General features: G+C 40.0%; 1 protein-coding gene across 8 annotated transcripts in view; it reads left to right on the top strand.

Annotated features, from left to right (window-relative positions):
* Positions 1-24,096, top strand: part of RIC8B (RIC8 guanine nucleotide exchange factor B) — a 102,820-nt gene extending 78,724 nt beyond the window's left edge. The window contains exons 9-13 of one of the 8 annotated variants that reach the window (XR_009689800.1): positions 6,297-6,416; positions 9,393-9,476; positions 13,589-13,727; positions 14,373-14,549; positions 20,450-24,096. Coding sequence is in view for 4 of the 8 variants with exons in the window: in XM_061125444.1 (XP_060981427.1) it covers positions 6,297-6,416; positions 20,450-20,561 (232 nt within the window). In the remaining 4 variants the exon portion in view is untranslated. The other 7 variants (XR_009689802.1, XR_009689801.1, XR_009689799.1 and 4 more) reach the window with 7 other exon arrangements.
* The last annotated feature ends 3,027 nt before the right edge of the window (positions 24,097-27,123 follow it).

Raw genomic sequence — 27,123 nt, 5'->3', positions numbered from 1 at the left:
AGGAGAGGCGAGTTTGATCCCTGGGTTGGGAAGATCCCCTGGAGAAGGAAATAGCAACCCACTCCAGTATTCTTGCCTGGGAAATCCCACAGACAGAGGAGCCTGGCGGGCTGCAGTCCATGGGGTCGCAGAGTTGGACACAACTGAGCAAATAAACGACATTTACTGGTATCTAATGTGTTGCATTAAGAACTTTCGTAATATTATCTCATTTAGTCTTCACAGCAAACTTTGGGCTAAAGGTTATCTGTATTTTACAGATGAGGAAAATAAAGCTCAGTGGTTTCCAGAACTTGTCTAGAGCACACAGTTCATGAGCAATCAGGTGACCTAACTCCAGAGGTGGTCTTTTTTGAGATTTTTTTTGTTTGTTTTCTTTTGAGGTAGGCAAAGCAGGCTTTATCGTACTTTTCACTTTACCTTATTTTGAGGGTAAAATATACATAAAATTTACCATCTTAAGCATACAGATCTGTGGCACCATGTACATTAATGTGTAGCCATTACTACCATCCATCTCCAGAGCTGGGAAGATGAAATCTCAGCTGAAACTTTTATCTATCCCCTCTCCCCACAACCCCTTGTAACTATTGTTACACTTTCTCTGTGAATCTGCCCAGGAACTTCTTGTAAGTAAAATAATATACAATATTTCCTCCTTTTGTGACCAAGTTCACTTAAAATGTCTCTAAAATGCATCCATATTATATAGCATGTGTCAAAATTTCCTTCCTTTTAAAGGCTGAGTAACATTCAGTTGTATGTATTTACCACATTTTGTTCATTGATTCATCCATCAGTGGATGCTTGGGTTATTTCCACCTTTTGGCTGTTGTGAATAATGCTGTGAATGATGAACATGAGTGTATGAGTTTGGGTATATACCCAAAGGGGAATTGCTAGATCATATGGTAGTGCCATGTTTAATTTTTTGAGGAACTGCCATACCATTTTACATTCCCGCCAGCAGTGCACAGGGTTCCGGTTTCCCCACATCCTCTCCAATACTTATTATTTTTCGGGTTTTTCTTTTAATATATTAGCCATCCTAACAAGTGTGAAGTCAAAGGTTGTGTTTTAACTGCTACCATATCCTTCAGGGCCGGTCAAAAGGAGAGAGAAGTTTGTCCTTCATGTAATCTCCCTGTTCTTAGAGCATCTATTATCTTTCTTTGATATAACCAAAATAGAAAATAAAATATATTTTTTATAAATCCTAATATCTCTGAAAGTTAAAAATTTTATTGAGTTCATTCTGATTCACATAAATCTATCAGGTAATTCTGGCTCTACCTTCATAGTACATTCAGAATTTAGTCACCCCTCACTACCATTACTGCCACTATTCTAGACCAAGCTCAAATTTTATCTCCCTCTGAGATCATTTTAAATAGTTTCCTAACTGGTCTTGTTGCTTCTATCTTTGTCATTCTTTACTTTTTTTGCTTTACTTTACTTCTTTACTTTTTTTTGGTCATTCTTTTAGTTCTCAACACAGCAGCCAATGTGATCTTTATAAAAATGTAAGTCAGACATTAACACTGCTCAAAACTCTCCAGTGGCTAAAAACCGAAGTCCTTACAGTGATGTACATGTACCCTTTGTCACTGTGCTATCACCACGGTGATTCGCTGTTTGTCATGCTCCAGACACACTCCTGTCTGAGGCCTCGGCATTGACTGTTCCTTCTGCCTGGAATGCCTGTTCTCCAGATAGCTATAAGGCCATTCCCTTGGCTTCTGCATGTCTTTACTCAATTATCATCTTCCTGGTAAAGTCTGTTCTGTCCCCACATTAAAATTGCCACAATCCTACCTTCACCCCTCCACCTCACGCTTGCTCTTTTTTCTTCATAGCACTTATCACCTTCTAACATACCATATAATTTACTTATTCACTTAGTCTATTTTTCCCAGTAGAAGATAAACTCCATGAGAGAATTTTTTTATTCATTGAGATGTCCCCAAAAAGTGCCTCATGTGCAGTAGACATTCAGTAAATTTTTGTTGAATACATTAGTTTTTTTAAGGTGTTAATAAATTTAAGTTGGTCAGCCCCTTCTTAGCATGAGGATAACCAAGACAGATGAGGTCCCTGCCCTCTTCAGGCTCCACATCCAGCTGGGAAATGGCCAAGGGATGGAATTCAAGAAAAGAGGGTATGGTAAATTTCCACTCTATTTATTGTTTTGTGGGTGGCAGATGTTATGGAGAGTTTTTCCTGGAAAGATAGTTCTAATTTCATGAGTACATAATGTCTCCTTTCCCATCCCACTGCCCTCTTCTTCCTTAATCTGGACTCACAAACACCTTCTCCTAAAAACCCTGATCCCTTTCCTAGAGGTTGCGATCGTTAGTTCACAGACTTGATTTAGCCCACAAGTAGGTTTTGCTTCACTTGCCTGATGTTGCATTGGTTATTTGGTTTTATGTTTTTAATATGTTTTACATAGGGCTTAAAATAATTTAGAATTCATATCTTTCAGATGAAAATTAAGATTCCTAACTTCTTTTGAAAAGGTGGAAGTTCTGATAACATTAGGCCTACAGCGCCACATGGTACCTGACTGAGTTGAGTGACTGTGGCCCCTGTCATACCAGGCATAAGCTCCTTCGATTTGATCATGTATCTTTGTTCATCTTATCTGCCTTAGCCTCTGCAGGGACTTGACTTTACAGCTTGTTAACCGGGATGCTTGGAGTAAAATTTGACCCATGTTTTTTAGAGATAGATGTTAACTTTCTTATAGCTCAGGGAACATTTAATATCTCCTTCTTTTTTTTAAAGTGAAGTAGTATAATGCAATTGCCAAATGTAGCAACAATTTGAAGAGTAAAAGTCTTAATCCTTTTGTCTCCAGACCGATAGCTGCAGTCATGTAATGGCATTATACATAATGCAAATTTCTTGATGACATATTACACAGAAGAGTTAGGATTGGAGTGATGAAAATATGGGAGCCAGGAGCAGAGACAAGGTGGGAAAAAACTATGATAAATATAAAATTACCCAATAAAATATCTACTGCAGTTAGTATACTTAAAGTATCTTAGGACTCAGAGTCTTGGACAAAAAACCAGTCCCAGAATTTCAGTGTTAAGATCCTGAAACCTGGAAAGTTACATCTCAGACTATACTCTTAAGGTTATAAAGGTGGCAAGTATTTGTTCAGCAAAAATACTCCTTAATGAGACCTCACTCTGTTGCTGTGCTGGTGACTGTTATTTGTCTTCTCTTTCTCTGGGTGGGGAAGCTGCATGAGATTGGTTTGAAGTGGAGAGCAGGGGGGAGACAGTGTCTAAGGTTGCCTCCTGCCCCCCGTATATTGGTGTTTTTGATTTTTTTTTTTTACCATAACTCTGAGTGGCAGAGTTCAGCAACTTCTGTGTGCCATGGTGGTGGTTATATTCTTCTGAGTACCGGGTTGGGGTTTGGGGCAGGGGATATTTTTTCAAGGAAAAGATTGAAAGCTCAATTCTGAGAGTGTTCTTGGGGGGTTGGAATGTTTTACTACATGGGTAAAGGATGGTAAGTTCTTACTCTTGTAAGAGTGAATTTTATGCTCAGTGAGCAAAGGATTGTATGACTGTAGTAGCTAATTTCACAGCAAGTTGTTAAATCATTTTAGCAGCAGCGGACTTGAGGTCAGCTTGTGGAAAGGAGTCATCATTTCCACTAAGCCCTTAAAAGAACCAAGAAAAGAATCAAATGTGCCCTGATCCAGGAATCATGTCCTGACTTCATGTGCTGTGGTATCCTCCTTGACAGATTTTTTTTTTCCCTGAGGCACATGATGGCCTGTGCTAATTTCATTATATTCTAAAATGGTGTGTGGATCTGATTTTTTGTCACCCTTCCATTGAGCTTGAAGACAGAAGACTTCTCTTAAGAGACAGATGAGCATGACCTAAATAGTTAATACACCTGTCTGCCTCATACCTTCTTCTAAGGCCGTATTTCTTTTATCTGCTTGGAAAGTGGCATGCGCCTTATAATAAGTACCTTTACTTACTTATTTTTAAGACTAGTTGTTTTTCTAATTTAACAAGCAGCAGAAGAGAAACCAGTGAAAATATGTCCTATTGTTTTATGCCTAAGCAAATAAGAGATGAGTGGTGGAATTACATTTTCAGTGTAGCATCTGGAGACTTCTTAAAAATTACCTTCTCAGAAGCTTTATCTGGGTCCTCTTTGTTCCTGACTTCTGGGAAATATGATGACCCCGTTCAACATTTTTGTTAATGGCCACCAACTTGAGGCCTTTTTCTTTTCTTTTATGAGTACCTGATGCTTCCCAGGTGGTGCAGTGGTAAAGAATCCACATGCCAATGCAGGAAACGAGGAGACATGGGTTCGATCCTTGGATGGGGCAGATCCCCTGAAGTAGAAAATAGCAACCCATTCCAGTATTCTTGCCTAGTAAATCCCATGGATAGAGGAGCCTGGCAGGCTATACAGTCCGTGAGTTCGCAGAGTTAGACACAACTTAGCAGCTGAGCATGCATGAGCACCTGAAACAAAGGAGAGGGGCTGGTAGCACACAGTGAGTGTCTCAGGTCGGTTCTGTCCCAGGGGTTTATAACCTCAATGTGTATCACAGTCGCCTGGGGAAAAAAAACATTTAGTTGGGTTCAGGTGAGGCCCAGGTCACGTCTTTAAAGTTTCTCAGGTGATTGCAGTTTATAGCCAAGGCTAAGAATCACTGACAAGCCCGTGGGTTTTCAGACTATTTCCCCAGAGTTCTTGAAAGTGCCATAGGGGCTGCCTTCAGAGGAAGCAAGTGAATGAGGATAGAAGGGAAGCACATAGAAGGGATTCTAGGCCCCCACTCTCCTTGGCCATCTCTGGCCCCTCTTCTGCCTGAGCAGTTCCACTTTCATCTATTTCACATATCAGCTTTCTGTGTAGATATCATTTGTTTAAAAGGGTGAGGGGTTCCTCTGCTTTGAAGGAAAAAGAAGTTTTTAACCATGGCCCTTGACCAAGGTCTTTATGCAAGAATGGTAAAATAGATGTTTGCGATCCAGTTTTTGAGGATGGTGAGCACTGAGTCCTTCTGCAAGAAATCTGTCAGGCAGCCTCTGAGAAATGTAGAAAAAGAAATATTTTTACTAACATTATAGTACCTAGCCCTTGCTTTATGTTAGAAAAGCCCTGCTTAGTTAAGGAAGTCAACTTGCCCTAGTAAAAAGTCTAAAGCCAGGCCAGCAAGCTGGCCACGTGAGGACATAATCAATCACAATGTCTTGGTTTTGGCCCACATGATTTTTTTCCCCAGTTTAGACTAGAACTGTTCTCCATTTTACCCTAGTCCACAGTACTCCACGTTACTTAACCAGTTCACTCATCTGCCTATCCTTAAGGCCTGACCCCTGAAAGCATTTGTGTGTGTAAACCCTAGAAAGTAATTTATTGGCACTTTGCTGTTTGCAGTGATATTTGATCATTAAAAACATTACTGACTGTACTTGGATGGTACAGAATATTATAACCTCTTGTCTGTTTCTCCAGAAAGATGTTTAAACCATAGATATTTGGCAGCCATTGAAAGATTTATCTTTTATTTCACCTCCTCCTCCTAAAAAAAAAAATAGTATGGCTTTTAATTAAGAGGATAGTTTGGTTTGGTATTAGAACTTCATACAAAGTTTATGGAACACATTCATTTTAAGTACTTTATTAAATCTATTTCCAGAAAGCCAGATGGCATACCTGTCTTTTGGTAGACTAGATTTCATTCCTTTTTTTTTTCATCTAGGTCAGATCAAATCTGATTAAAATTGTTCTGCTTTATCTTTTATTATTTAAACACTCATTGCCTTCTGTGATCTCACTAATGGACTAATTTCCTGAGATTATAAATTGGCATGCTTTCATTTTCAGATTCCAGCCTGTCATCATTTTTCCAATTTTTTTTGACATACTTGTTTTATGCTGTATCACAAAATAGGTTTCTTCTTCTCTGAAATCATTTGTCCCCTATATAATTAAGCTGTGCATCCAAGGATGTTTATCCTAACGGCACCAATCAAATTTCCAATTTTTAGAAAGTAGCCATGCCTTCAAAAAAAAAAAAAAAAAGCTGGCAAGTTAGCTATCACCCACTTCCCAAAGCAAATTAGTAGGAAAAGTCAGTTTTTTAAAAAAATTCTTATAGCAGTTCTATACCTAAAATTGCTACTGCCAATTTTTTGGCTATTATACTCTTTCTTATTATAACTTAAAACTTGGACCAGAAAAGTATAGAAAGAGCATAATTTGAAAACATACAGCATAACTTTTTTTTCTTTTTGTAGCATTAATCTTATCACTGGTCATTTAGAGGAACCAATGCCAAACCCCATAGATGAAATGACAGAAGAACAAAAAGAATATGAAGCCATGAAACTTGTCAACATGCTTGATAAACTTTCCAGGTATTGTATTCCCCTCCATTTTTTGCTTGGTTTCTAAAAATGTTCTATTTCTTTGTCTCTCTCACTGAGAGTTACCATAGAACAGCAACTCTGGAGATCCATGTTGATTGGAACAGGCTGGCCCAGGCAGCACTAGTTCAGACCTCTCTTGGCCACTGTGGTTCTTCTACATGTGCCGCTTATGGATGTGCGTTCCCAAACATTTCAACTCTCAAAGCTAGGAGAGCAGCTGCCAGGTCACTGTGATATTTAACCAACTAACCTCCCTGTCTTCAAAAAGATGCTGCGAATTAGGTTTGATGATTTTGCTGCTTCTTGTATTTTTTCGTTTTAGTCTGTTCTGGTTTTTGTTCCAAATCATGGTGCTTTTTATTTTTATCCATTTTTGATGTGCAAGTTTGCAATTCTTTCTTTTTGGATTGCTGCTGAAACCAAGAATTCTAAACTGTCTAGGAAAAGGTGAAAAGGAATAGCTCAAATGAAGGATTTTCTGAAAGCAGGCACTTGTATTAACTAGGGATTCTAAAAACAATTTCCCCTTCCCTTCTTGCTTCACACCTCCTTCCCCTCCAAAAATAGCCAGTTTTGAAAATAATTAAACTAAATATATACTAATAAGTAACAAGTCATCTTGGAGGAGTTATTAGAAAGTATTCCTTTCACACTTGCCTGAATTGCTCAATTTTCTAGTCATATATTGAGTCACTGTCTCCTTTAAGCCATCTTGAGTGAGTGCTTCTGTGTGTTGGTGGCAGCTGCCACCGGAAGGTGAATTTCTTCTGGTCATCCCTTTTTCACAGCAACTCTGCAAAGGCTAGTATCCCTCAGTCAAGAGAAGTAGCAACTGGAATGGTAAAGCCAGAAAGTGAACCATAAAAGGGAAAGGTATAATAAAGAAACAGTCAGAGGCTAAGAGCACAGCAGGAAGCTTAGAGCAGAAATGTTCAAAAACAGGAAGAGCTGATATGAGGAGTGTGACAAGTTAGGATATTTAGACCCTCTACAGAGCCTGAGTTTTCAAATGCTGCTGCTAATGCGATAGACTTACATACAAGTAAGTAGCTTCATATCTAAAAAGCTAGTATGACTACACTTTAGTTGACTTCCAGCTATTCCTTTTAAATTTCCATCATTTTCCCAAGCTTAGAATTTACAGCTAACCATGCTCATAATATTCAAAAGACATTGTTATCTCTTTGCATATGACATTCTTCATACTTTGTATAGAATATACATACATGTTTCTACCCTGAATGAATTTACAGTGCAAGAGAAGATATATTGTTAGAGCAAACATAGGCAGAAGAACAAGTTCTGAATGAACAAATAAAAACAAGATTTGTACTTCACAAAGATCTGATGGGGCAAGTGAAACACAGCAGTGTAACTACAGCAGTTAGGATGAGAACCAACAGAGTCCGCCTGCTAGGTGGAGGGGGAAATGTTAACCAGGACCAGAAGGGAGCATGCTAGCGTGAAGACAGTGAACTAGTTAGGTTGAATAAATTTCGTTTTTCTTAAATTGCATTTCAGTAATATGAGTTCTTAAAAGATAACACAGGTACTATCCAACTGGCCCATTTGCCCTGGATGAGTAAACATCCAGCCGACTCCCAGCTCAATCTGAAGGTGATACTGATTTTTCCATAGCAAAATATGTCTTGTGTTGGCTTTGATGGTATGAATTTCGCCATTCAAGCTAAAGTTAAGGCAATTTTGAGAATAATCCTAAATCACAACTTTTCCATGATGTGTGGTGGGTTTTTTGTTTTTTGTTTTTTTACATTGTCTGCCTTTATGTGCTTTCTAACATTTGCTCTCACTAATAACAGTCAATGACAAAACTGTACGGAGATCAGCAGTGGGCATTCCAAAGCTGGAATGCAAAGAATGAACCCATTCTTTATGCGTCGTCTTATGTGTTTGTCTTAGTTCCTTCTCTCTTTTCACTGTTGTTTTTGGTTTTTGTTTTTTGTTTTTTTTTTTTAAGATAAAAAAGATGCCATAAAGCCAAGGTAGACTAAAATCAGAAAATTCGGGGAATATTTGTTAAGCAGGTACTCTGTGCAAGGCACTGTGCTAGGAAGATGAGGAAGATTCAGAGGTGAATGTGGTATTCTCTGCCTTTGGAAAACTCACCTTTTAGTGTGGGATATGGCTATAAGCTATTCTAGAATACAGGGTAGAAGGAAGTAATGTCAAAATAAGGTCTGTATTGAACTGTGCGCCCCAAGGAAAAGGAGCAGTTCATTCTGTTGCAATGAATCAGGACTCTTTCACAGGGAGGGTAGCAATTGTGCTGATCCTTGAAGTTTAAGAGGTGTTAAATTGACAAATGGAAAAATGACCATTCATTCCAGGTGGAGGGAAACTTACTCTTGTTGATATGATAAATCTTTGTTATTCACATACTGCATCTTTCTTCCAAAGAGCTCTGGTTATTTTATCACAATCTGATTAAGTTATCAGATTTATCATTAGGGGAAGCAAGGCCCAAAGAATTGCCCCACACATTTCCAAGCTAATAACTGATGAAAATCCATTTCCTTTCACAGTTTACAAAACTGTTTACAAAATGTACACATTTCCTTTCACAGTTTACAAAACATACACTGTCTCTCTAGCTAAAGTGAGGCTAAGAACTTCATGTTTCAGATTTCAAGACCTTTGCTCTGTCCACCGTGCTACTGTGTCTGTCTGTTAAGAGTCAGTGTTCGCCAGAATATTTCCTAAATCATCCTCTTCAGCAGTGTGCTATTGGTTAGTTCCTTCAGCTGTCACTCCAAGGATGTTCTGCATCCCACCAAGTCTTACTGTGCTAAGAGTGTACTGTAGCTTTGTCTGGTTAGCTTTCCTTTCCAAAAATGAAATCATTTTCTCCTGGGCCTGATTTGAAAGGCATGTGAGTAAAGGATAGGATTGGAGGTGATGTGGCCAATGAATGGACACTAGACACTCCCTTTTTTCCATCCATAGGAGAGCAGATGTGAAGGACCTGCACCAGGATGGTGGTTAGCAACAGTGGCCCGTGCCAAAGCACTTACCAAAGTGATGACTAAGGTTGGTCATGCCAAGTACTATTACTGAGCCTGGTGTAGGGTACAGATGTTATTTACCACCAAAACTGTAAAAACCACCAGTGCAAAAATTTAAATTACATTCCCATTTTGCCTCCAGGCTGGACATAGCCACTGCCTCAAGTTGCTCACCACCTTAGCAACTTTATCTAAGCTAGATTTTTAAGGATCCTGGAGAGATCAGTGCTGAAACATTTTTTTCCCATTGAATACCAACGGACAGTGGTATTCCATGTGATTTTTCTTTTTTTAGTATAAGGATTCTGTTTGTGACAGATGTAGGTAAGGGGATTGGCAGTGGACCTGGAGGTCTTAAGAGTTTGAGAATAATATAAACCCTATAAATCCCATCATGTCTAACTAGTACAGTGCCTTGTACCCTGTGATTTTCCCAGTGTGTTTGATGAAATGTCAAAGCTGATCCCCAAATCAAAGGTTAATTTTTTTGCTCAATAAAATAGCCTACATGGTTTAAAGACTTTAAAGTATACTTTTGTCAGTTCAGTTACTTGGCCAGATGTCATAAAATTTAGGTCTGGAAAGGAATTCTGTAAAGTACTTTGGTCCATGAGTGGCTAATTTAAATAATGGGGTGCCTAATTTCTTTAATATAGAATGATAATTGTAATATTTATCAGACATAAGCATTAAGGCCTGAGGCATGGAGATTATAGAAAGCTTCATTTGACATTTTTAATGTGAGAACAGAGGTGGGAAGGAGGATGAAATTGGCCTGCCTCTCCACCTCTTCTTTCCTTTTTTGAACTGGAAAAAATATAAGTCCCTGCAACTTAAGTGGGAGATTAGAATTCGGATTGTATGTGGTTAAGCAAGTCCAGTGTGGCTAATACAATTGCATTCACCTTAGCTACCGCACACAATTTGCATATAACAGCACAGCCTCCTCCAGAAGAGGGGAGAGAGGATTGACTGACTTAAGCCTAAACTAACCAAGGGAAGTAATATTTCAAGTTTTGTTTTGACTTTTCTAATCTCCCTTAGTTTCTTAATTGGAACAGGACTGATTAATCTTCTACTCCACACTTAGCCCATCACTGTTTAACAAGGTACATTGCCTTTTTGCTTATAAATTATATCAAAATCTTCTAAAATTTACATCTATATAAATAATTGTTTTCCATTTCTTCCCTTTCTTATCTACTCCTTGTCTAATATATTTTTGCCAGCCATTGTGTAGTATTGGTGGGATATGGCTTTCTTAATAAATGCAAGTACCAAATATAGAAATAGTTCCCCTTAAGTCTCCAAATATTATTTTTAAGCTTAGTAAAGCTGGGACAGGTAGTTTATGACTGAAAGTAATAACTATATAATTTTTTCCTTATAACTAAATTTCTTGACCCTGCTTATAAAAATAACAACTGTGATTACTCCCACCTTGATGAGTTAATCAAGGAAATGCTTTGTAGGTACATTTTAGAAATATGATCCTGTATTTATAGCATTGTAAGATCTATTGTGGGTATGAAAGTGTAAGGATCTTAATTGCTTACATCAGAAAATCCTTTAGATCTGCACTGTCCAATATGGTAACCACTAATCATATATGACTATGGCTAGTCTGAATTGGGATGTCTTCTGAGTGTTAAAGTACTCAGACATTCAAAGACTCAGTACAAAAAGAGAATATAAAATACCTCAATTGTTTATTATGAATTTATGTTGAAATAATATTTTTGATATATTAAGTTAAGCAAATTATTTTAAAACTAATCTTACCTATCTTTTCTCACTTTTTTGATGTGGCTTCTAGAACATTTAAGATTACATATATATGGCTTACATTATGTTTCTGTTAGACAGCACTGTTCTACCCCATTAAAAATACACTGCAAGTTTGCTTAGAAGCTAATTAAAGGAACTTGGATCCAGTTAAACTAATATACCCTTACAGTGGTAAAGAAGAAATATGATATTGTTCATCTTTAGGTTAAAGAGGGCCTTTCCACTGGCTGGACACCTCTAAGTAGGATGTCATGCAATCTTTGTATTGCTCATTAGTAGTCATTGTCCCTTAACTCTGTAGTAGGAATGCCTATGAGCTCTTGATTTAAGCACTAGCCAAAATGACTTTTGTTTATTAGAGAAACATTAAATAAGAATAATCTCCATTGACTACTTGCTCTTAGTCACCCTCCTCCTTTAAGTCTTTCTAATCGAGAAGAGCATGTCAGAACTTCCATTTCTACTGCTTTATTCAACACTGTCAGTTGGCATGCTGACCTCTTATTAATATTTATTTTGCTAATTTTGGACAACAAGATAGAAAGGTCTGTAGAGAAATTACCAAGAAATAAAGATCACCTTCACTTAAGGGTCAGACTCAGTTTTATTTTTCTAACACTATCCCTAACCTCTTTCTCTATATTTTCTTAACTATACTCTTTAATGTGAGGTGGATAGCACATTTTTAGAAGCTTTGCATGTGATCTTCTAACAGAAATGAAAATAATAAAAGACTAATATTTTGTATATTGCTTTTAAGTTTGAAAACAGCCTTGTGAATTAGATAGGGTAAGAGATATTTTATTGAGGCATAAATGGGACCAGTGATTAAGTATCTAAACCAAGATCAGGCATCTTGTTAATAACAGTCAGGATTTGGTTCTTAGACTTCAGACTCCAAATCTTAAATGTTATTTTAAAAAATTACCAACATACAGCTCTCAAATTTATCAGTCTGATTATCTTTATTTAGTAAGATGCTCTAAATTTTAAATAGATTCAAAGGACAAAGACTGATAGTAAGCATATTTACCTGAGAAGAAAATTAAGATTTGGAAGCCATTCCTGCTTTTTCATTCCATAATTGAGCTTTCCTCAAATATCAAGTCAGGTCCTAAACAGCTTATATCAAAAACAAAAACAGCTTCATATGAAGGAAGCCAGTAAAATTGCTATAATTCTATGTTAATATAAAATATTTTAATTATTTTGAAAAGAGAATAGATATTCTGATAGATTCTTATATTCAGTGTGATCATATGAAGAAAATTAACTTTAGAAAGGCTTCCCTATTTACAAGGCTGTTGCCTGTTTATTCAACTCCCAAAGTGGAAGGACATGCATGGTGTGGACAATGTACCATATCCATTTCTCTTGGGAATGATATTTTTATGTTATATATTTTAACTTCCCAACTGTACCCAATCCCAAAGCATGACAGTGAGGCTGAGGGAAGGGTCTCAGAAATGTTTTTGAAAAATGGAGCTTGAAGACCTCATATTTGGTACAGAAAAGCCACCACACCTTTCCTACCTATTGGTTAGTGGCTTAGTAAAAGATGAGTATAACTTCAGCACTAGGAAGCCATCAGATGGAAGATTATACTAAAGATGAAGGATCAGCACAGAACATGCTCTGATGGTATATGACTAAACATTTAACTAATGCCAAAAGTTTTATTAATTTCTTGAGGACAAAGCATTTAAAACACTTCAGAGTATCACAAGTTTTGAGGAAATCCATCGTCCTTCAGTAGATTATGGACTATTCCATTGATGCTGAAATGTTGAAATAAGATGCACTGTCAGAATTACAGCAGGGATTACAGAGCTTCCTTCTCCGGGCTCTCACAGGCTCCTTCACAGCAGGCATTTTTGGAAATGCTCTGTTAATTAAAATGCCTTATTTATATACTAATTTTCATCCTATCTTCCAAATGTGAAAGGGAATTAAATATGAAATGGCTAATTTTAAATGTCAGGGTTCTTTTTTTCCAAGCCAACCTTACATTAAGAACAGGAATCCCTGTGCCAAAGAAATGGTTCCCAATTATCCTATCCTGGGTTTTGTTATACATTGTACAGAAGTCAACAAAACAAGTATGTAACAGAACCTGCCTAAATAACAGCCACCCTCATTAAAATCAGAATTAATCAGGGGGCGATTGAAGGAAGCAATGCTTCGTAGGTTCCCCCTTTTTCTTCTTTTCTAATCATAGAACAAAATATGTTACATAAAAGGATTGGAACTATTATGCAGTACTCAATTAGAGGGAGGTGAATAGGTCTCTAACATGCTGTTTTATCAAAAGAGCAGACTGGTGTTTGCATGACTGTTGTTTCATTACAGACCCTGTCATTAATTCCATGTGTCAATACTGCCCTGTAGTACACAGAGCAGACAAGAAAGAAGAGCCCTTGAAAACAAGGGAATGATTTTTGAGTCGTTATCAAGCTAAGTGGCAAGCGGGAAGCTGAAACTCGTATAGGTAAATTCGAAGGGACTCTTGGGAGATCTGCAAGTGGGAAACAAGAATGCATTTTACCAACTGCTTAATTATGTCCTGTTTTTCAACAAGTACACTTGAATTGAATGCTTTGTTTGTATTGCACAAAAACATGTGCTTTGGGCAAGAGTATTCTCTTGTTTCCAGGTCAAGTAAGGTGTCTTATACACATACACATCTGGCCTATTCTATAATGTGCTATTGGGTATGTTAGTATCTGAGCCCCAATATTGCACTGTCATTTCTGGGGGAAAGTTATGTAGGAACTAGAAGTCTAAAAAGTGGAGCCTTCTCTAAGGTCCTGAGAGATTGTATAAGCCCAGGCATCCCAGAGGAGCATACTTACAGGGCAATGGTGGCTCAGGAAAATGTGGAACTATACCTGGGGAAAAAAAGACAGACTATAAAACTTTACATATGGTATAAATTCCATAATCTCCCACCCCTAAACCTTTAAAAAAGTACTTTTTGGTTTCCATTAGCAGTCCTAAGGGTTAGGCTGGGGCAAAATAAGGTTTCCTTTCTTGGACGTGCTTTATCTGTGTCCTCGTGCCTGGCCAAGCCCTTATAGATTATGGTTCCTTATCGTTTAGTAAGATCAAATTTCTAAATGATGTTTCGTTCCAGTTGAACATTCTTGGAGGCTTATCTCTTCCCTGGCCAGATGCCTGATCAGATGAGAAGCCCGCCATGATACTGTCACAGTGCCTAGAATGGGCTCTTTATCCAGTAGACATCACTGTACTTTTTGATGATAACGAGGGCAGTCTTAACTTGTGTTAAGGCCTGTGTATAGCATTGAAGGTAAGTATGAAGGAGTTATTACTATGTGAATATCTTAACCCTGATGCACATTTCAGTATACAGTATCTTCGTTTAACCATGATCTACATGTATCTAACACCTAGCCATCCTTTTTAGATGGGACCTTCATAATTTAGGACCAGTAACTCTTCATGAAATGGCCTGTTTATTGAGGGCCATGATTGAATTTAGATCCATCCTTGTAACATTTGCCATTGCTTTGATTTATTTTTGGAATCATTCTAATCATTTGCTGGTAGCTTTGCAGAAAGGACTTGTGGTCTTGGTATATGTCAGTGACAATTAGGTAGGCTGCTGTGCTTGACTTTTAGGTTTAGAAGATCTTGATTAGAAACAAAAGCCTAGCAGTTTTAGTGTCTTAAAAACCTAGCAGCTTTTTAAGTAGATCATAATTATTTAGTAACCTAATATTTAGACTCTTGGAATTAGAATAGAATCTTAGGGATCATCTTGTCCAACCCCTTCATTTTATAGATGGGGAGACTCAAGCCCAGAGAAGGAAATGACTTGCCCAAGGACACCCAGAACATTAGTGGACAATCTGAGACTAAACCCACTGGTGCCCCATATGTATGCAGCTGAGTCTACATGAATCAGTGGTTGGAAATTCCAGGCTGTATGGCACAAAGAGGGCCTTGATTTCTGGACAATCAGAATGTCTGATGACATTGACTCATCAGCGAAATAATTACAGTTAAAATAGTATGAGGATGATTCGTGGCAAATGGTTCTCTACCATTGTCCACTTATGCTATGACCCATGTATTATATTCTTTCAGTAGAACTTTACTGAGCACCTATTATGTGCCCATCCTAGATACTGCAGATCACAGCCAGATAAGACATGGACTCTGTCCTCAAGTTGCTCAAGTCCAGTAGAGAATGAGAAATCCCTGGAAAGCATCATGCAGAATTCCCTGTAGAATGCTAATACTTCTCCTAATTGTACATCTTGGTGATGAAAGTGAACCTTTTCTCTTGGTCAGGGTTTGTTTATTAGGAGTCACATAAAACACTGTATGATTCCTTTCTGTGAAAATACAAGATAATATCAACTGCAGCTAAATTGAGTTCATAAACACGTATTGAGGATCTACCATCTGCAAGGCACTGTGCTAGACACATAGGGATATGAAAATGAATACAGCGTAGAATATTTTCTTTTTAATATGTCAAAGCAATATTGTTTTATAGCTTTCAACCTTTGTAATAAGAATTATTTTTAATAAATAGTCTTAAAATATGGGACCCTTGAAATAGAAGACAAAATATCTCTGTACTGTAACCCAGACTTGTCAGCCCAGGATTGCAAAGTCTCCATCCAAATCCTCTTTGTACCCCATATCTGTCTTGAGCTTTCTTTTTCCTTTATCTCAGCCAAGCCAGCCTGCTTGCCAGTCCCTGCACACAACTAACTCTCGCTTTTGTGCCTTTGCTTGACTAATCTTCTGCTTCGGGATGCCTTTCTCCCCATGAATCTATGTCCATCACTGCCATTACAGTCTGGCCCTGAATCCATCTCCTGCCAGGAGCCTGTGATCAGCATCCCCATCTCCTCCATGTCCCTCCCACGTGTACATACTGAGCACCGTATGACTGGTGGAATCACAGTTCTGTGGTATTCATTAATGCTTCCCATTCTCTGTCCACATCTTGCTGATCTAGATACAACAGATCTTACTAAATGAAGCAGTTTAGTATAACCAGTTCATTTTTCAGACCTTTTAGGAGTAAGTTTCTATATCAAAGAATTCATTTTGGTATTTGTGGGCTGTTACATGACAGAGAGGAAAATCAGAATCGTTAGGATGGGGGTTTGAAAAGTAAGCCTCGAGGTCCATAAGAGAAAACAGACACATATCTGTAAGTGATCCTCTCTCCTTCCATTCCCAAACAGGATGAGAAATCGCCTTTAAATAAATTTCAAATACAGTAAGGATGTATTGAACTGTCAAGCTAGGGAAAGCAGGGCTCTGCCTGTTAATCATCTCAAGCCTGTTGATCTGCTGTTCTGTAATTCCTTTAATATTGTTTAATGTGTGTGTGTTTTACCTTCTGAACTGACTAAAAGCTTCTTGAGGACAGGGACCATGTCTTTTATTTGCTTCTGCATATTCTTCCCCCACTTATTCTCAGAGTGCCCTAACAATCTTGTGGAAACCTTCCTTCCATAAGCACATAAAGGACCGGAAATGCATCTCATGGGTTCCAACTACATCCCAGCCATTGCACTATGTACTTCATATGTATAATGACCTTTCGCCCTCATGACAATTCGGTGAAATGGGTATTCCTATCCTAAGTCTATAGATAAGGAAACTGAAGTTCAGAGAGTTCAAGATCTTACTGCAATAGAACCTAGGTCTGACTCCAAAACCTTTATATGCCTTTCACTGTACCACAATAACAACAACTAACACATAGGGCTCCTTTACGGTTCATAGAACTCTTTCATCTACACTGCTATTGTTGCTGTTACTCCTGCCACCGCGAGGACGATAACCCCTGAGTCGTCACTAGGAGGTAGGCAGGTAGAGCCAGTAGTAGTATCCCCGTTTCACAGATGGGAATACAGAGACTCAGAGACTTGCCCAAGATCACACAACTGGTAAGTGCGAGAAAGAGGACTTCAGATAGGCTTCCTGACTCTAGACCTTTTTGTTCTTTCCAGTGTATCACATTGCCGCCTTAGTTTATTTGCATGAATGCATAATTATGTGGCCAGTTATCACTGACACCTCTCCTACAGGAGTGTCAGTAAGACAAGACATCCTATAGCATCCTATAGCCATGTGAGAAAGAAAATAATTCATATCCTCAGAGGAGCATCTATGTTAGTAGAGGGGTGATACATAAAATCCAAAAAATAAACCCTTGAGAAGAATAGTTCACAAGTCAGAATTAAAATATCAGCCCCTTTATTCTATAGATGAATTTTCATAATTTGGCCATAAAACTTTTGTAATGTTCTTAATTATTTCTATTATAAAATTGGATTAGGGAGTAGGGGTGAAACTTGTGGACTTTATTTGAAGATATTCCTTCTGGGTTTGGATGAGAAAGTACTGGCTACTTTGTGCAAGCTGGTAGCTAGCCCCAGTATCATTCTGTTACCAGAGAAATGCAGAAATACTAGGAGTGATGGCATGGCCCCCCTGCAGTTCATTATTATCTTGGTAGAAGTCATACAGTCTCATCTACTGATCCCATTTCCACCCACCCATACCCTTCACTCCACCCCACCTTACTGTTCCTGCAGTCACCAACCCCTTCAAACCTTTGAACTTTCTGATCCCTTAATGTTTCACCCCAGAAGGTGGTCCCCTTCTCCTTCTGTATTGATTATTAGTAAACAGTGTCCAGTATCACAAAGTCCGTCAGGACAACCAGAACTAGGAATTGTTACTAAAGTACAGATGTGTAGTATGAACTGGTGCTAGAGAGAAGTTTCAGTGGAAGCAGACTGTTCTCTAGTTCCACTAAACATTTCTACCTGGTTGTCATGCAGAGTTCTTCACTGTCCTGAAAGATGTCAGTGTCTCCCCCCGCCCCCCAAATCTGCTCCATCTGCTGTGCCCTTGCTCAAATGAATGGTCACCATCCACATGGTCATCTGAGCTGGGCGCCATAGAGACAGTCTTCCTCACTCCCCTTTACCAACTCTGCCCTCCCAGTGGATGACAGCTGTACCTTGGAAGTGACGCCTTTTCTTCCCACAACCACAGCCACAATCCAACTTTCTGTCTCTCACACGCACTGTTACAGTGACATCCTCGTGACTTGTCTTTCTGCTGCAGTTTCCCCTATTCCGATGTGTCTTTGCACTGCTGCCAGAGATTCTTCCCTGTAAACCGACCCTGGCCGGGCATTCCTTACAGGCCAGGACCCAAGCTGCTTACTTTGACATTCAAGACACTTGACTCCCAGACCCCAGACTGCCCTTGCAGACTTACTTCCTGCTGCTCCTTCATTGAACCTCACCCTCCCCAAACACAGGGCCCTTTCCCGGCTTGAGAGCAGAGAAACAAACTGACACAATCCAGAAAGGTCTACACAAACCACCACAAGTCGGTGGGACCATACAGAGCCCTCCACACACTCTCCCTTGCCGGGAAAGTCCTGTGCCATCTTTGCCTGGCACAGGACACTTCCCTGGAGGCGCCGCTCCCACCTTTCCCAGGCGATTAGATCGATGCTTCATCTCAGGAGCTGTGATTTCCTTCGTTCCTGATCCTGTTCAGCATTTACCCCATTATGTCCTAAGTTATTTTCTACATGTATGTTTCACTCCCTGCTCGAGGGCAGCAGCTGTTCCTGGCCTTCCTGCTGTCCCCAGTACATGACACAGTTCTCAGCACATAGTTGCCGGACAGCTGAACTCAGAGCGTGTTCCTCCAGTGCAGTTAGAGCAGTTAATCCAGATGTGCAGAGCCCCGGACTGGGATTCAGGGACTATGTCCCAGGCCCAGCTTTGCCACTAGATATGTGACCTTGGGTAAGTCACTCAGTCTCCTTTATTAAACAAGGGAGTTGGACTAAATGATCTCTAAGGCCGCTTTAAGTTCTATGATTCTGACCCCATTTCTGGGATCACGAAACACATTTCCTACTTTATAAATATTTAACAACCTCAATTTAACCAGTCAGCCATCCATATTAATAGAGTCTTCAGACTCTCAGCAGTAGTCTTCTGGTAAGAGCTGCTTATTAGGCTCCTGTTGGCTTATCCAGTGACCACTGAGCTGTCCTTCCCCTTCCCCAGACGTTTCTCTGCACTTGTAACACTAGCCCACGGTTGTGTGGCTGGCCTTTCCCAGGAGGGAGCCCTTCTTTGTGCTGGCCTGAGGGACAACCACAAGGAAGCAGAGGGAGAGGAGACTTTATTATTTTCCTTCACTCTAGCTCCCACCAACATTATAATTGCTGCCATCTGGGTTCTTGTTGTAGACATGTTTTTAGGGGGCGATGCCCATTTCTGTGAGAAATAAGTTTTAAGCAGCTCATGTGCCTCTTCAAGACTCCTTGTAAAGTACACTGCTGACTTTTTGGGGTGGGAGGAGGACTAGAGTTAGCAGCTCAACAGGTACATTCACCATAATCTCCATATAATAAATAAGAGCCCATGAAAAGATTAAATAAATCTTTCCTAACGCTTTTTGATTGGTTTAATCAATAATTAATCATCTTTAGATAAGGCTGTAACTTGTGGAGTAGATATAATTGGATTAGCTGAGGAGAGGCAGTTGGGGAGCTTTGAAGAGATTAAAATGGCTGTCAATCCCATAATTAAACTGCCACAAACAAAAGCAATGGTGTTTTTTTTTTTAAAAAAGGAGGAGAGAAAGAAGGAAAGAAAAGGGAGGGAGAAAGTTGGGAAAGGCCAACTGATTTGAAATCAATAAGTACTTATGTGTCACTAGAGACTGGAAAGGGAAAAATCAAATGGCAGATTTATTCCATTAAATGAAATCAATCCATATCAAATAAGCCATTTAATTACATGGCTGGTCCACTGGGACAGGTGAAATTTTGGCAGCTTCAACTTCACTAAAACAAATCCACAAAAGGAAAAAAAGTTAATTATTAAAAACAGAAGAGACCTGCTCCTTGTCCTGAGCCCATTTAGACCTTGACTTTTCATACTTTTAATTGGCTTAGTAGGTTTGGCCTGTGTGAATGAAGTCTTTTATCTCCCTCTTTTTCTTTCCATACCCCTTTCATCTTTCCTGTTACAAACACACAGAGAGAGCTTGAGGAAAAATACTTTGGTTTTTAAAGACTTTTTTTTTTTTTTAAAGGATGTGGATTTGGGCGGGGGGGAGGGTGTGTGTGTGATGCTGGTGAATACTTTTTTCTCTCTCTTTTATCTCTTTTTCCAGAGAGGAGTTGCTTAAACCAATGGGACTAAAACCTGATGGGACAATAACGCCTTTGGAGGAAGCACTCAACCAGTACTCTGTCATCGAGGAGACCAGCTCTGACACAGACTGAAAGCGTCACCTGCTCACCTCTCCATATTGCTTTTATCAGCATCTTTTCTCTGTAGCTCCAGGGGAATCTTTTCTCTAAAACATTTATGCCCTTGCTTTGGCTAGAAACACATTAACTGGTTTACTCATTGAGAATCCAGCGTATTTAAGAAGTGATCCTGTGTTTTTGCGATATTGAGGCATTCATACAGAGCTGCAGTTAGATGGAGTTGCAGGGACTAGGAACAGGAAAAAAAAATTCCATTCTGTCAAGATGGAGCTGAAGGACTTCACTCTATAAAGCAGCCCTGGTTGAATCTGGCAGTTCTGTTTGCCAAGATTCTTAACAGAAGATTTAGCTGTGTCCTTCCTCACACTTGTGTGAGCTGCCCTTTCTGAATCTCTCCAGAGATGGAGGCACGTGAGAAGCAGAATGCGCTGCTGAAAGGGGCTGAGGCGAGTGACCCTTTAGATCAGGACTGAGTGAATGGAAGCCAAGCAGCTGCTCCGTAGGCCTAGCCCCACTCTTCACTTTGTTTCAATTTTGTATAAATCCATAGAGACACACACGCGCGCGCGCACGCACACACACACACGCACACACACACAGCCCCAGACTTGCAAACTGATTACATTCAAAAAAGTTTGTCAGTTATCTAGAACTTCAGAATACATTTCTCCCTATAAAGTTACAAAGGATGGTTTAGTTCTGAGGCAGCTACCAATGCCTATTTATTCCCTAATAACCTGAACACTAGTACCATAGAACTGAACCCCCATCTGTATTGCTGCATGGGGAGCATGCATTCTGAGGTCTAACATAGGGGTGCCAGGAAAACACACCCTCCAACCCGGAAGAGGGGATGGGGATCCCTGGGTACTGGGAGTTCTTTTGCGGCCTCTGCTGAGGGTGGAGGAGACGGCAGCACCCATTTGTACATATAGGTCATTCGTATGTCACATGTTTTAAGTTGGGGACTGTGTGTGCTTGTGTGTGTTCTACCTTCCTACCATATGTGATCAGTTTAATGGTAACTTTATTTATTTAAAAAAGAAACACAGATAGTTACTGTTAAACTGATTAAGGCTGTTTTTACTTTGGTAAAACAGATTGGTCATATGAAAAAGTAGAAAATGAATCATGCAATAGACAGTGGGCCTAGTTAATCAATGGCTAAAGTTGAAAAGGGGTTGGTTTCCTCTTATATATATATATATGTATGTATGTATATACATATATATATATACACATAATGTGCTTAACCACTGCCTTTTAAAACTTTAAATTAAATAAAACATTGGGGTTGATTCAATTTAGCCATTTGTGTGTGTTTCTTTATAAACAATACTATTTATTGTTTATTGGGGTAAACAATACTATTTCACAGTTTGTTCTTTTTTAAAGTGCTTTTACATCTATTATCTCAGTTGTAATAAATAGTTTTTCTAAGGATAAAGTACACAGAGTATTAGTGAAATGTCATTTATCCAGAAGTCACTTCTCTGGCAAAAAGTACAAATCAGGAATTCAGTTTTAAAAGGCCTTTGAGCTGCCAAAAGAGATGTCAAAGTTTCTTACAATTTATTTCTACGTGAGAGCCTCAAGAATCTATCTCACTCTTTGCCTCTTTACTAAAATTTGCATATATTTCTAACATGTTTAGTTATCTTGACTTTCACGTCCACCAAAAAAGAAAAATGTCAAAGGAGGAGGCTGTTGGATGGAAGGCAGACCTACTGAAAGCAGAAAAAATCCAACTGAAAACTGGATAGGAATGTGGGGAGAATGAGAACTACTTGAGGCATCCTAAGTCTGGGACCATCTGTTTCCCAAAGGACATTCCAGTTGACCCAGAAAGTATCCATACAATAGTATGGCCTGTAAACTAATTCTCATGATGATGACCTTGTGTTTCTTTTTTAAAAAAAGTTAAATCCAGAATACTCTATAAAAAGACCAGAAAGAACACAATACATTTTAGGATTTTCATCCAAAATAACGGGAATGGAAGTTATGGGCGACCCATGTTTTAACAGTAAATAAAGTGAAACTTGGTAATTCATAATTTTAGATTAAGTGAAAAAAAGTTTAGAGAAAAAGAATTTTAAGTATTTTTGTTACTTCATTCTACAAATGCATTTTTAAGATATTTTTATAATTTCTGCAATCAAATAGCTTTGGCATGAGTGTCGCTTACCTAAGATGAAATACCATCTGGCCAGCTTTATGCAGAGTTAGTGTGTGAACAGTCTTGTTTAAGTTGCTGTGCTCCTCTGTTTTCAGTGAGTTCTGTTTCATTTTGGATTTCTCTGTGCTGGGCACTAGGCTTTGTTTTGAAGAGAGAATTTGCAGAGGGAGAAGATGAAAGTGACTTCATCTTGCACATGGAAAGAGAACCAACATCTGTCGCTTGCTTGCTCTGTGCTGGGCTTTTTATGTATCTTTATCTTGTGTATCCTCATCACATCTCATGTTAGAGATCATCTCTGGAAAGCACAGTAAGTTACCCAACATCACACAGCAAGTTAGACTCCAGGTCGGGCTGGCCTGACCCCCCCGCACCTCACCTTCCCCTTTACATTGCCCACGGGGTCCTCCTGGTGCCTCCCTATGACTCTGGAATGCTGGGAGACTGGTAATTCTCGGGCCATTTTAAGCAATAACTATTTCAGCATAACTGGTTTAAAGAACTTATTAAGTAGGGAGGTGACCCAAATGACGTTGAAGTATGAGCAGGAAACTTGCTCAGTTAGTACTGAATTTCAGATAAGGGCGTGGAATCCTTTAGGTCAGAAATTAGGGCTGCAGGCTCCCCAACACCGCCCCCCTGCCCTGACCCTCGACATGTCCTGGCTCAGTGACCTGCAATGGGGGTGGTGAGAATACACTGGCCAGCTTCGCTCTGCAGGCCCCTGTGTCCACATCCCTCCCAATCTTTAAAAACAGGGTATGGGGAAGAAAATGGCAACCCACTCCAGTATTCTTGCCTGGAAAATCCCACGGACGGAGGAGCCTGGTAGGCTACAGTCCACGGCGTCGCAAAGAGTCGGACACGACTGAGCGACTTCACTATGGAGAAGAAAGTTCGAACATAAGGCGCTTGAGCTGCTGCTTTAGAGTAACAATCAGCAAATACCTGAGGCCCTTTCAAGCCCCTTTCACACACCCACTGGTCCTGAGAGGTGGACAGGATGGACCTTACTGTCCCTCCTTTATAAACAAAGATGTGGGCAGAGGTGGTATAAGTATGCAACCTCCCCTTCACAACCATCAGTCTTGCTGCCTCCCAGTACTAGATGTCTCTTATGTTGACTTCCCTTCCCCTTTGGATTTTAAAAATAAATGTTTCATCGTGGAAAGTCTGGAGAATACAGAAAATACTAAAGTTAATCATTCACCCCACAACCCACCACCTGAGATAGTCTCTGTTAATGTTTCAGTGTATTTCCGTCCTGTGTTTTTTCTATGCGTATATAATTTATTTTACTACTAGATTGGGATCATGCTGTATTTACAGATTTGTATCCTGCTTTCTTCTTTAACATACTGTAAGCATTTTCCCATGTCAATAAATATTCTTCAAAAATTAATGGCTATATGATATTCCATTATAATGCATTGTGGTAAACAGTAGTAATTGCTTACCCAGTATTATTCTTCCTTACTAATGGAGGAGACATCATGACCTATCCCTCCTCCCCCCAAAAAATCAGTGCCTGCTGCCTTTCTGAGAGGCAGCGTGGGCCCTGTCGGCACTGCAAGGCTGCAGGAGAGGGGAATGGGCGCCAGGAAGAGCAGACTGGCTCTGCCATACACAGTCCAGCAGGAGCCTTGGTGGCACAGATCATGACACAGCTAGATTAAGTACCTAGATGATTCTATAATTTTTGTTAAGGAGAGGCATTTGAAAAGGGCTAGGTATCTAGCTGACTTTAAGAAGTCTGCATGTGATTAAAAAAAAAAAAGATGTCAATCATGTTTATGATGGTGTGATCCAGTTACTGACATTACATTTTTTTGGAGCTATTTTTCACTGCAATAGCAGAAGTGAAAGGGGCTACCCAGGGATGGGGAGAGACATGTTATTCTTTCAAGAAAAGTGAAGGGACACCTGTCAAAACTAGTGGGTATGTGATGAACACAATATGGAGAAGGAACAAATGAATGGTGTTCTAGGGACAAGTTATATGCGTGAGGGAGGCAGGAGGGAGAGATTTCTGACAACTGCCCTAAGTGAGAAGATTCAAGGAAACAGGTTTCTAGAGAGGATGTGACTGACACACTGCCGAGTCCCAGCACCCAGTCTTCAAGAAGACTCAGAACAGCCTTTTCTGCAGGGAGGGAGGGGAGATTAAGCCTCAGTTCCTGAATCATGCATTGTACACAGTGAACCAACATTCCTGTGCATCTAGAATGGCGTTAGCTACATAGCATCCTTGACAGAGAGGAAAAAATTGTCATTCTAGTCCAGAGTTCAGTGGTTCAGATGAACCCTGGTCGAGAGAGGCTGTCTTAAAAGATCAAAATAATTCTCTGAGGCTTCTGGAGTCCAATTTGTGTTTTCCTTTAATGTAACACAGGGAAGATCCTGGGCACTAATCTCCAGCTCTACTGTATCCAGGTCTCACAGACTTGTACCTTTTCTGCACTGGACATAATTATAGCTGTAATACTTCCTGAAAAATTACTGTGCCAGTTCAGTTCCATTCAGTCGCTCAGTCGTGTCCGACTCTTGGCGACCCCATGAATCGCAGCACGCCAGGCCTCCCTGTCCATCACCAACTCCCGGAGTTTACTCAAACTCATGTCCATCGAGTGGGTGATGCCATCCAGCCATCTCATCCTCTGTCGTCCCCTTCTCCCCCTGCCCCCAATCCCTCTCAGCATCAGGGTCTTTTTCCAATGAGTCAGCTCTTCACATGAGGTGGCCAAAGTTTCAGCTTCAGCATCAGTCCTTCCAATGAACACCCAGGACTTATCTCCTTCAGGATGGACTGGTTGGATCTCCTTGCAGTCCAAGGGACTCTCAAGAGTCTTCTCCAACACCACAGTTCAAAAGCATCAATTCTTCAGCGCTCAGCTTTCTTCACAGTCCAACTCTCACATACACGCATGACCACTGGAAAAACCATAGCCTAGACTAAACAACCTGTGCCAGACACTGTGCTAAATACTTCATGTGCACTTCCTAATTTCATCTTCATGACCATCTTGTGAGGTAAGTACTATTAGAATAATTCCCACTTTCCAGGTGAGAATAATAAGGCATAAAGATGTTGGGTACTATGTGCAAGGCACACAGACAATAAGTAGCAAAATTTGAACTCAAACCTACATGATAGCTGTGTAAATACTATGCTATTTGTTGCTTCTGCAATCAGAAAAAATGCAATGAAGTCTTATTTGAGAGAAATAAATTTCAGAAGAGATTGAAATAGGAAAAACAATTGGAAAATAACACATTTTTCCTCACTCCATTTCCAGATCCCCCCACTGCATACAATACCATAGCCCTACTAGTCTCAAAGAAAGGCCCATACTCAGAAGCACACCAATCCACATCGGTGTGTCCGGTAAACATTCACTGAGCATTTACCACGTAGCAGGCACGACTGAAGTGACTTAGCACGCACAGGCACTGTTCAAGGTGCTTGGGGACACAAACACAACTGAAAGTCCCTGTCCCCAAAGTGCCCATAGTGTGAGAAATCCATAACCAAAGCCTGGACAAAGTGCTCCAGGATGCCAGCAGGAATGTGGGGTTGAGTAACAGTTTCATAAGTGACATCTGAGCTAAGCATGAGTTCGTCATGTGGAGGAGAGAAAAAAAACTGTTCCCACCAGAAGAACTGGCCCCAACAAAAGCTCGTGTGTTTGATGTGTTTATAGAACACAAGCGGCTGAGTAGGACTGAAGTAAAGGCGTCCCACATCTCAAGACGGCACACGTGAGTAGCAGCATTTCAGGCGAGGAAAGGACAAACAAGAAGGATCATGCTGGCCTCCCTATGAAAACTGGAGTGGAGAAGGGACAGGAAGTAAGAAAAGAGACCAGATGGAAGGCTGCTGCAGCTATACATGACAGGTAAGCAGGGCCTGAACTGGAGTAGCGGCAGGTATAAAAAAGAAGGGATGGAGTCAAGAAATACCTAGACATTGGAATAAACACAATTTGGCACTGTGGAAAGGCAAGAAAGAGCTCATTTAAACTCAGGTGGGAATGACTTTGGGGAAAAGAACAGTCTAAAACACTGGCTCGACCAACCTGTGAGCTAAGCAACTTTGAGTTTGGGAACAGGAGGGTGGTGCTAAGAAGTATTTCAAGGAATTTGCAGATCTGTAGGGTCTCTGAGCCGGAAAAGGCAATGGCACTACACTCCAGTACTCTTGCCTGGAAAATCCCATGGATGGAGGAGCCTGGTAGGCTGAAGTCCATGGGGCCGCTACGAGTCAGACATGACTGAGCGACTTCACTTTCACTTTTCACTTTCCTGCATTGGAGAAGGAAATGGCAACCCACTCCAGTGTTCGTGCCTGGAGAATCCCAGGGACGGAGGAGCCTGGTGGGCTGCCGTCTATGGGGT

Source organism: Dama dama, chromosome 22 (genome assembly GCF_033118175.1).
Source record: "Dama dama isolate Ldn47 chromosome 22, ASM3311817v1, whole genome shotgun sequence".
NCBI lineage: Eukaryota > Metazoa > Chordata > Mammalia > Artiodactyla > Cervidae > Dama > Dama dama.
Note: the sequence above shows the minus strand (reverse complement) of the source record. Positions and strands in the feature narration are given on the sequence as shown.